At 43.9% G+C, this 10,438-nt stretch overlaps 1 protein-coding gene and 1 long non-coding RNA gene across 3 annotated transcripts; one reads left to right on the top strand and one right to left on the bottom strand.

Moving 5' to 3' along the window:
* Positions 1-1,603: 1,603 nt before the first annotated feature.
* On the bottom strand, positions 1,604-4,040 carry LOC106935016 (uncharacterized). Its single transcript, XR_001421822.1, has 2 exons — positions 3,954-4,040; positions 1,604-2,691 (listed from the first exon to the last, which is right to left on the bottom strand). It is a non-coding gene; the product is annotated as an uncharacterized LOC106935016 (long non-coding RNA).
* Positions 4,041-4,069: 29 nt separating this feature from the next.
* On the top strand, positions 4,070-10,299 carry myclb (MYCL proto-oncogene, bHLH transcription factor b). 2 transcript variants are annotated; one of them, XM_015015242.1, is made up of 3 exons: positions 4,070-4,338; positions 5,105-5,790; positions 8,681-10,299. In XM_015015242.1, exons 2-3 carry the CDS (start codon positions 5,163-5,165, stop codon positions 9,466-9,468), a joined length of 1,416 nt encoding a protein of 471 aa, XP_014870728.1. In that variant the 5' UTR covers positions 4,070-4,338; positions 5,105-5,162; the 3' UTR covers positions 9,469-10,299. The 2 variants fall into 2 exon arrangements, with proteins under 2 accessions (XP_014870728.1, XP_014870727.1); XM_015015241.1 differs by having other exon boundaries at positions 5,096-5,790.
* Positions 10,300-10,438: the final 139 nt, after the last annotated feature.

The raw sequence follows: 10,438 nt of genomic DNA, 5'->3' as shown, positions 1-10,438 counted from the left end.
TGAGCATCTGGACTGAAAGGCAATCCTCTCACATGCCGTGTGCGTGTCAGCAGGAGGTCAGCGCCATCCAGTAGGCAGCAGCTGCCGCTTCTCCTCTCCGCTCCAACGTATTGCAGCGAGAACAACCTGTGTCCGCCACAGAAACAGAAACGGGCGGGACCCAGACTGGATATTCATTGATCAGTCTGGAAGGCTAAAGTGGAGCGCAGGATGGGATTTATGGGAACGGTGGCCTGCGAAGGAGGATGGGGGTGTCTTGAAATTGCTGTTTTCTCCCTTGTGTCCTTTACTGTTACTGCTCTTCTTCTGCCTCATCTTTTTACAGGCAAATACAGACGTGCCACAACATTATATTAAGTCAGTTTAGCTGTAAATGAGCTCAACAAGTACAAGAATACAATAAAATATATATGTTTTTTCTTTTACTTACCTTCTCAGACCCAGAAATTTTTGTTTTTATGGATTTACATAATCTATCACAAACTTTTTGTCACAGGGACCAAAATCATCAAGATCAAAATAAAGTCTTCATTTGAATCAACCTTGTGTACGTCTCTGAATGTCAGGGGCCGCAAAAAATCTGTCAGAGAGCCATGAAACGGCCCGCAAACCCCTGATTTATCCTGTTTTGTTCATCTTTATCCTGTTTATGTACCATTTTAATTAATTTTACACAAGTTTGATCTGATAACAACTGTAAAACATTTTAACCCAGGCCCAACTGCTGTGTTTTAGCTTCAGGACAAAACTTCCAGTGTCCTTAAAGGGAGCACAGTTCAGTCAAACGCACAAACCAACGTCCCAGAGGAGTGATAATCTTGAATGAGAGTTCATAAACTGAAGATTTATAAGTCAATTTGTTCTGTGAGAAGAAGAAGGAAGTCAGGAGAAATGGGAGACCTAACAGCACGGCACCCAATTCAAAACCAGTCCTTGCTCTGACTGTGTTTACAGACGGTCAAACTTTATTTCTGTCAAGGGTCATGAAAAGTAACTTCAGACGACACACGTGATGGTTGGAAAGGAGGTCAAAATGTTGTCATATGATATGTGGTTTACTTGGCTCAGACACTCAGAAAAAGCAAGTCACTGCTGCTGGCAGCTAACGGGTAAACATGTAGAGGGGAGAGCGGGTGTTGTTTTCAGTCAAAATTATCAGGATGCTTTTACACTGACAGAGAACACATAAAGTTAAAGCCTCAGTTTAAAAAAAAAATATTATCTGAGAAACTTTATGCTCACAAACAACACCAATAGCTGGCCTGAAAGTCTATGTGTTTTGAGATTAAGTTTTGTGCTTATTCATCAGCCTCACAAAGTCAATTCCTCTGAAGAAAAGATTTCATTATACTTGGGGGAGTTTTCTATCAGAGAGACAAAACAAGAATGCTCATTTATGTATTTTTCTATGTTGCCAAAAAAACAAAAAAAAAGCTGCCAGTCACTTAACTGGTTAGAAAAATACTCTGCTGTTAGCCTTAATAGTAGTAATGTTTCTGTGTTAGAAGAGTCGGCTCCAAAAGCTAATTTTCAGTCAGAAAACTGAAAAATAAAAAGTAAATGCACTTCGAAATTAATAGAAAGGGTTTAATTAAAATTTCTTAAAGATATATTTGTCTTCTAGCATCACATTAAGGAAATGTCATTTAAAGCAGAACAGTGTCTGCATTAAGATGACGCTGTTAAAAATCAAAAACATGCCTGATCCTTCGTATCAAAATCAGTTTCTGCAGCAGTTTATTTTCTCCTTTATCCACATTCTAACCTCACATTTGCTGCTTGAGGAGTTTCATAAAAACTAATAATAAAATAATAAAAAAATCTAAACTATTAAACACAACAAGCCCCTTCAGTGCTTGTGTACTTCCCTTTTTGTACTGCTCCACTCAGAGCATACTAATAATCCTTCTTATTGCTTTTGAATATAAATGTGTAAGTTAATTGATACCTCAGGAGCGATAATGTCTCAGCGGCTCTGAGGGCCGTTCCACACCCCGTCTATATGCTGCACATATGAGTCTCAATAAACTTGAGCACCCAGCATGAACCGGGCTGTGATGCTAATAAGCCTCACTGAGACAACAGGGAATGACTGTAAACTCCACAGTGAGCCTCATCACAACACCTCCGTGTTACAGTTTGCTTTCATTTTTAATAAATTACGTTCACATTTATTCATCAGTTAAATGTTGTCTATGAGAAGACGGCATTTAATTGCGTTATTGGATGTGTGTAAAAGGAATGATCCCCCTCCCCCCACGTCTCCCCTTTGTGCCTTAAACCTAATCACTTTCTTTATCTGAGGAGACGCGTCTTTGTGCATCTGAATCAAGCGGGCACTCACACTTACTCACTTTTGATGATTAATTCAAAAGAAGGGGAGCAGATAAGGCATCTCAAAGTGCAAAAGAAAGAAGATGAAAAGCTGCGAGAGCAGAAACTCTGTGCCTCTTTTTCCACCAGTTTGTTTCTACTGGGACTTTGTCTCATCTCTCTTTGGGGAAGGCAAGGGGATGGGAGTTTCGGATGGTCAAGATCCTTTTGTTTTTTCCAGCTTTTGTCTTTCTGATGAGGGCCAAGCTGAAACCGAACTGACAGGTTTGGGAGGAAGGCCAGGTGAGAGTTTCTGGGCGTTGGACGAAGACTTCAGGACGTCTTCAGGAGGGGAGGTGATGGGTCCCAGTCATCGTCCTGGAGAAAGACAACAGGGAGTCAGTTTCATGTGGCAAAGAAAAACAGACATCAGCAGTTGTCAGTGTGTGTGTGTGTGTGTGTGCGTGTGCGCGTGTGTGTGTGTGCAGCTGTTTAGAAGTACTCTCTCTCCTTAGACACACACACAGTGGAGGATGAGTGTTGGTTCCATATTGGCTCTCTCTCAGAGGGTGGGAGCTTTACATTATAAGCTTGATATTGATTACAGGCATTGATGGCTGACATCAGATCCTGCAGCCATATGTCTGCATGGATGTGACCACCAAGCACACAACAAACACCGTTTTTCTGCCTCGTTCCTGGTGGTCTCGCTGTAGGATTTACTGCGGCTGCCACATGTTTCAGGAAAATGATTTCTCGTTAAACGAGTCATGGTCTTGAGAAAGTAACCTGGCTATGATTTTGCTAAAATGTATTTTAGCAAAATTTAAAATGCTCAAATCCTACCCCAAAAAATTACACAAATACAACCTGGTCAGATGCAAAATATAATTAAATTATGACTTCATTTAATGAATTATCCAGACCAACTGGGACATTGGTGAAGAAGAGATCGCCTACGGAGTCCAGTGAAGTTTGCGGTAACTTTTAATCGGTCTTTTACATCACTGAGGATAAATTTTGGCCCACTCTTCTTTGCAGAATTGCGTGAATTCAGTCATATTGGAATATTATTGAGCATGTATACCCTAAGGTCACCACAGTATTTAAATTGGTTTTAAGTCCAGATTTAATTAGGTCACTCCACTCGGTAAATAATGACATGTTTAATCCAAAAGTGTCATTATTTTCCAAATAACTCTTCATGGCAACAGTCATGAACATTCATGAAGACGCCTTCATATTCTTTTCTGGTCTTATAAAATGTTTATGACAGTTTCATGTCAGTCTTATACACACAAATGAAGCGTTGCCCCTTTTTCCTTTAAAAATGAAATCAACATTTGAAAACTGCCTTTGTCTTCACTTAAACTATCTTTTTGTGCTGTATTTTTTGACCAAAAGATAACCATACCAGACTGAAGCCACTGAAATCCTCGATTCTATCCATTTTGCCTGATGTAATCCTGTTTTGCGTATAAACTTGCTGAAAACCCTTGTCAGCGTCTATGTAAATGAATTCTATGTGTGTTTATTGAAGCAGCAGAGTGACTTCCCCCACTGAAACTGTGACCTCAACAACAACAACAAAAAAAAGATTGCAAAAGCGCTGTTGGCTTATGAAAGGAGCATCATGTAACCTTGTGTTTTGGGTGGGCTGCACCTTTAAACAGCAGGCGTGGCTCCGCTTACTACGGGCCCGCCTCCCGTGCATAACAGCCGCCTCTCCTCCCTCGCTCTGGATCACATTAGTGCAGCAGTCCTGCGAAGAAAGTGACCGCAGCCGGGCCACTCGAGGGGTGGGAGCGCGAACCGAGCGGACCATCGCCGAGGGGGTTCCTACCCTCCAGGAGCAGACAGGAAACAGCGGGACGCTGAGCGCTTCGAAGCGGGAGAGCTGGAGTCCAACGGAACGGGGCGAAGGAGGGGAAGGAAGGCTGTCGTCGCTGCGGGCTTTTGGGCTCTTTAATTTTACGCACAGCGGACCTGTGAAGACGCGGACAGGTCATCCTCTCGCAACCGCAGGTAAACAAACTCTTTTATTCAGTTGGTTCCGGTCCGCACGTGCGCTTCTTGTACAGCCGACACAAGCGCGTGCACGGACGGTTCCGTTGGCGGTGATTTAAAGTTTGAGGCTTGAGCAGCTTCCTGCGCGCTGCCTAATTAAGTGATGGGTGCGCTTCTCAGCCGCAGCTGTGCATTCTTGGCGCTTGATAAGCGTTATCGCCGAGGAGGAGCCAGATAAACTACTTTACATACGGCCGCCTGCTCTCACCAGGTTTCCTCCAGCAGGCAGCCGAGACTCCTACCTTTACTCCAGCCGCTTAATCTATTTCAATCTAACCTAATCAGTCTATTTTGTGCTGAACCGACTGACCCCCCTCTCCCTGTTGCCGCTCTGTGACAGGGAACTGGTGGAGCTCTGTTATGTAACGGAGGCACTGTTGCGAAACTTGTAGTTGTAGGTTGGAACTTGATAACTTTCAATCACATTTTCACCCAAATGATGCTCCAGGAGGAGGCTGAGCAAAATCAATCCTAAATTCAGTCGTTTTTTTTTATTCAAACGATTTGTTTTTAATAGGATAATGAATGTAAAACTATTATTTATTAATTCTGCCTACCCTGGGTGCAAGGGGAAAAAATAAAAATATTTTTAATACTGAAATTATTTTTTTAAAAATGGGTTTCTTAGAGCTAAAATGTATATATTTTTTAAATGTTATTTTTCTGTAATTGTATAAATGAACACATCTCTGATTCCGCCTGTGTATCTCCTCAGACAGGCACCACGGAGTGATTCACGCCCCCTCTAGCCCCCATCACCTCACCCCGCCTGTCTGCCTCCAATGCCGGGCATTAGCTCCGCCGCGCCTCGTTATGAAAACTGGGAAATGGACCACTACCAGCACTACTTTTACGACGACCACGATCCGGACGAGGACTTCTTCATGTCCACGGCGCCCAGCGAGGACATATGGAAGAAATTCGAGCTGGTTCCGACCCCGCCCATGTCCCCCATGCGGCTGCCCGCGGAAGGGTCGGGCCAGGTCGGGCTGCTCTGTCCCTCTCTCGGGGACAAGCTGGAGTGGGTTTCTCAGTTCCTGGGGCAGGACGACGAGCATAATCAGCAGCAGCAGCAGCAGCAGCAGCAGCACGCGCAGGAGCTGCCCTACAAGCTCGCGACCAGCGGCGACTCCTTCGGCAACCTGAGCTCCATCATCATCCAGGACTGCATGTGGAGCTGCTTCTCTGCCGGACAGCAGCTGGAGAGAGTGGTAGGGGAGCGTCCTCGGCTCGGCGCCGGAGGCAACGTTTTGTCTCCGTGGAAAGCCCAGGGTGCCCTCACCGACACGTGGTTCGCGGGTGGCCTGGCTGCGGACTGCGTGGACCCGGCTGCCGTGCTCACTTTCCCGCTTCCCGGAGGATGCAAGAGAAAGGTGTCGTCCGGTTCAGAGTCGCACACAGACTCCTCAGGTCAGTAGCTCGTTTATTCACCAAGCAACTGTGGGACAAATAGAAGTAGTTATTTTATGTTTCCCCCGTCAGCTCTGTGTGTTTTTAAAGATTTCGCTTAAGTTGTTGATTGAGTCTGAGATGTGAGAGTTGTGTGTCAGCAGTAGTTGGTAGGGCTCCTCCTGACTGCATTGCACCTTGGTGCATGCAACACATGCTTGAAGCCAAGAGTGACACACCCATTGAAACATCTGCTGCTTGGCAGGAGTCCAGCAGACCAGCTGCTCCCTCTCCCTGCTGCTCCTCCACTCTGACTTATGGCAGTAATATCTTCCCAACTTCTGTTTGGCTCCGTTTTCTCCTGACTTCTTACAGCAAGTGCCTTTCAGTTGAACTTTGTGCTACTAAAAAGGAGGGAAGAGAAAGCCATGTGTGTCTTGGCGTGAGCTTGTTTGATGTTCTAGATGCAAGATAACTTTGACAGTGTTTAAAACAAAACCTGTAACATGAACTCCTCGAATTGTATAATGCATTGATTATTACCATCACAGTATCAGTCTTTATTTTGAGACAGAGATTTAATTTAAAAAAAAAAGAATAACTTGTTGATGCACCGATGGGGCTTCTGACCGGTACCAATTTCTGGCATCTTTTAAGGTCTGATTTGTAATAAAAGCTGAACTCAGTTTTATAGGTTTTTGATAAAGCTTGTACTTTTTAATGCAAAATTAAATGCAAGATCATCTTTTTTTCCATTCATCAAAACATGGGTCTCAGATTTTTTTATCAGATTTTTTAAAATTTAACCCAAATTCTTTTTTATTTAACCCAAAACAAGCATGTCAATTTGTAAGTTGTCGATTCATTTATAATTTTTTTTATTTTACTTTTTTTTCTTTTTTTTTACTTTTATAATTATCACTATAGAGATAATTTCAATATAATTCACTATAATTTTGTAATTTATCACTAAATTACATTAGTGACATGTAATTAATGACTAATTACATGTCACTAATGTAATTAGTGACATAATTTTATGTCACTATAGTGACATGAAATTCTAAAAGTTCTTAGATTTGATGCAGTTAGTAAAGGGATAAAACAGATTTTAAGTATTTGACCTGCTGATGAAAAATCGTCCGATTCTGATCTCAATCCAGTTGATCGGTGCATCTTATAACACTTTGTCTAGTGGTAGTTTCCAAGTATTTCACTGTGTGGAATAATTAAAATCTGTTTAGAGACACAAGCTCTTCACTTGCTAACAATAAGGGTGATGAATGGCTTTCGTTTATCGTAAACGTTGCCAAACAAGCCAACTCGTCCATCTTGTAAGCAAGGGGAGAAGTGTAGAAGTAGCTTAGCCAGCTGACCGGCAGTTTCTGCACTCCATGCAATTTAAGACGCCCTCCAGCAATTACTCTGTGATGGTATAACAAAAAAACATCAGTCATTTTTAAATCAAAACTTCTAAAACCCTGTCGATGCTGAGAAGTGACCCGGCTTCATTCAAACCTCGCTTCTTCCCAAAGATCCCCTCCTACCCCCGGTTGGAGCCCATATGACTGGGTTTGGTATGCAGGCTGCCATGTGATCTGTTGGGGTCTGGACTGCGCGTAATGGTGTGTGGAATGTCACAAAGGGAGCCTGTTGCTGCATTCCTCTGCTCCAACAGGCTGCAGCTACAATTGTCTGCGTGTGTGATCCAAGCCAGCCGGGGCCTTGAATAGAGTAGGATTAGCCTTTTAGGAGGTCGGCTCGACCCGTGGAATTCCCCTGGAGGAAGCTGGAGGTGTGTCTCGCCACATTCTGCAGAATCTTATCTGCTTCGCGAAGGTGGATGGGCAGAAGTAGGGAGGGGTCCATTGCAGGGTTTCTCTGAGGGGGAAAAAAACAGATCTTAACCCCTTTTTTTTTTCTTTTTTTGGGGGGAGATTGATTCTCATGAGAATAAGTTTGTGAGAATCGAGTTGATAAGAATTTAATGTTTTCTTTCCACTTGAGGAAACATTGTGGGAAACTTTTTCTCAAGCCATGCCTAGTTGAACATTGGCCAGTTTGTTTTAACAAGCTTAAAACTCCCCCCATGTCTCTCCTTCCTACCTCGTCCTCACTCTCAACACATGAATGAAGCGAGGGAATTCCTACTGAGGGGGCTGGTTTAAAGGAGAACTGCTGGCTCAGAGTGTGTGTCTGTTCTCTGCAAGTGTGTGTGTGTCATGATGCATGTCATAGTTTCCAGGGATTTTGTTTCATTTTTACAGTAAAGGCTAACTGGATGATGCCGTCCAGAGAGAATGCGGTGGATTTTCTTCCTTTATTTGGTGTTGCTCTTTTGTCTGATCACATTTGTGTATCCCTGTTGTGATGATGGTGGCGGTGGTGGTAGGACAATCAATGGTTTGGCTGTTCGATTCCCGCTACATCCGCCAATGTCATTGCATTCTTGAGCAAGACTTGCCTGCTTGATAAAGCGCTATGCATGTATTTAACACGGTAACACTTTATTTGAAGGGGTGTGGATAAGACTGACATGACACTGTTGTAAACATGAACGAGTCTTTATGAATGTTTGACGGTTGTCATGAAGTGTCATTCGGTAAATAATGACACTTTTAATGCAAAGTTGCTCTAAAAGTTGCGTTGAAAGTCCATTAAAAGTGCCAACGTTGCATTAAATTATCGTAATTTACAAAATCATGCAACGTTGGCACTTTTAATGGTCTTTCAAAGCAACTTTTAGAGCAACTTTGCATTAAAAGTATCATTATTTACCGAATGACACTTCATGACGACTGTCAAACATTCATAAAGACTTCTTTATGTTCATGACAGGTGTTATGTCAGTCTTATGCACAACCCTTCAAATAAAGTATTACCCTTAACGCTTACCATATTCACTTTTCAGATGACGAAGACGAAAACGATGATGATGAGGAGGAAATTGACGTGGTGACGGTGGACCACAATCAGCAGCAGCAGCAGCATAAACCCCGTCGACTGGTCACCACCCGCAAACCGGTGACCATCACGGTGCGAGCAGACCCCCACGACCCCGGCACCAAGCGTTTCCACATCTCCATCCATCAGCAGCAGCACAACTACGCCGCGCCCTCCCCGGACACACTCCCCGCGGACCCCGAGCCCGCCCGGAAGAAGGTCCGACAGGGAGTCCCCGCTCCCGCGACCCAGCCTCACAGGAACTCTCTCCACAACCAGCCCCGGCCCGGCCATGCGCCTCTGAACTTGGACAGGAGAAGGTCTCACTCCACTGTGGCCGGGGTGAGATCAGAGTCCCCCAACCTTAGCGCGTCCTCTCCTACCTCGTCCTCGTCGCCTTCGTCTCCACCCAGCTCCTCCTCGTCGTCATCCCACCATTGCTTGCCGTCGAAGCCCCGTTCCCACATGTCGAGCCCCCTGTCCTCAGACTGCGAGGACACGGACAAGCGCAAGGCGCACAACTTCCTGGAGCGGAAGCGGCGCAATGACCTGCGCTCCCGCTTCCTCTTGCTACGGGACGAGATCCCGGGGTTGGCGGACTGTGCCAAGACCCCCAAGGTGGCCATCTTGACCCGAGCTACGGAGTACCTGCAGCAGCTCCACGCCGCCGAGAAACAGAAGACTCAGGAGAGGAAGCAGCTGAAGGCCAGGCAGCTGCAGCTGCTGCAGCGGTTGGCGCAGCTCAAACGCTCCTGAGAGCCGGAATCGACCGCCGCCTTCACATGAACCTTGAACTGAAGGAGAACTACATAAAGTGGGGAAAAACACTGAGTTGGTCATGCTGGATTAGAGGAGTTGGATTTGATTTTTTTAAATTTTTGCTTTTTTTTTTTTTCGATTTGTGGTTTGCACATCAGCTTCTGAGTGACAGAGCTATCTGGACGGCCGTTTTCTGGCTGGTTTCCGTTTTACTATCCTGAGGTCTCAAGGGATTTCTGTTGGATCTTGCAAGGGGGAATTTACTCATGGTTACTTGATATTTTTTTAAATTTACCTCCAACAAGAACTATTAAAACTTGTCTTAAAATAAAATTGGCATTGTTAATTGCTAGAACCACTTTGGTCAAACCCCCTGTTCTTTATTACCTGGTCAAGAATGTCAAAATTCATGATTTTGCCATTACATCTTAGTTTTTCAGGCTTCCCCAACCTGCCCTCCCCCCTCCCCTATTCTTCTCATTTTCCTTAACAGCAGTTGGTCAGTCCTTGTTTGAAACTGGCTTGAAATGAAGAAGTTTGAGTTGCTTTCCCTGCACCCAACCCTCCCTCCTCTTTTTATTGCCCCAGTACCATTTACTGCTGCATGTTACAACAAAATCCTTGCAGTTACAGACGTTTTTTTCTTTTTCTTTTTTGTAGCAATTTTAGAAAACGGGTTATGTCTGAAATTTTCTTCAATACAGGTCATCAAAATGATAATTAAAAAAAAACACTAAAATATTTACTGAGATTTATTGTTGTGCCATGAAGATCAGCCAAAAGGTGAATGTCAGCTTAGGTTAAAATATTGGCTTAAATCTGTGTTTTTATTGTCTTTTTATTGAAGTCAGGAGTTCCAGCTGTATCATTTTTTTTCTTTTTTTTTTTTTTTTTTTTTTTTTTTTTTTTTTTTTTTTTTTGGGATTCCTTTAGGGGGCCGCTCTTTTTTTTTGGGTTTACATTTGGT

This window comes from Poecilia latipinna, unplaced genomic scaffold (genome assembly GCF_001443285.1).
Source record: "Poecilia latipinna isolate Pla-1442-1.1 unplaced genomic scaffold, P_latipinna-1.0 Scaffold1894, whole genome shotgun sequence".
NCBI lineage: Eukaryota > Metazoa > Chordata > Actinopteri > Cyprinodontiformes > Poeciliidae > Poecilia > Poecilia latipinna.
This window is presented reverse-complemented; position numbering and strand designations above follow the sequence as displayed.

Excerpts from the sequence above, each read along its gene's own strand:
- myclb (XM_015015242.1), top strand. The coding sequence starts at position 5,163 with ATGCCGGGCATTAGCTCCGCCGCGCCTCGTTATGAAAACTGGGAAATG. Across the intron at positions 5,791-8,680 it reads GTCGCACACAGACTCCTCAG|ATGACGAAGACGAAAACGAT; the intron begins GTCAGTAGCTCG and ends TTCACTTTTCAG.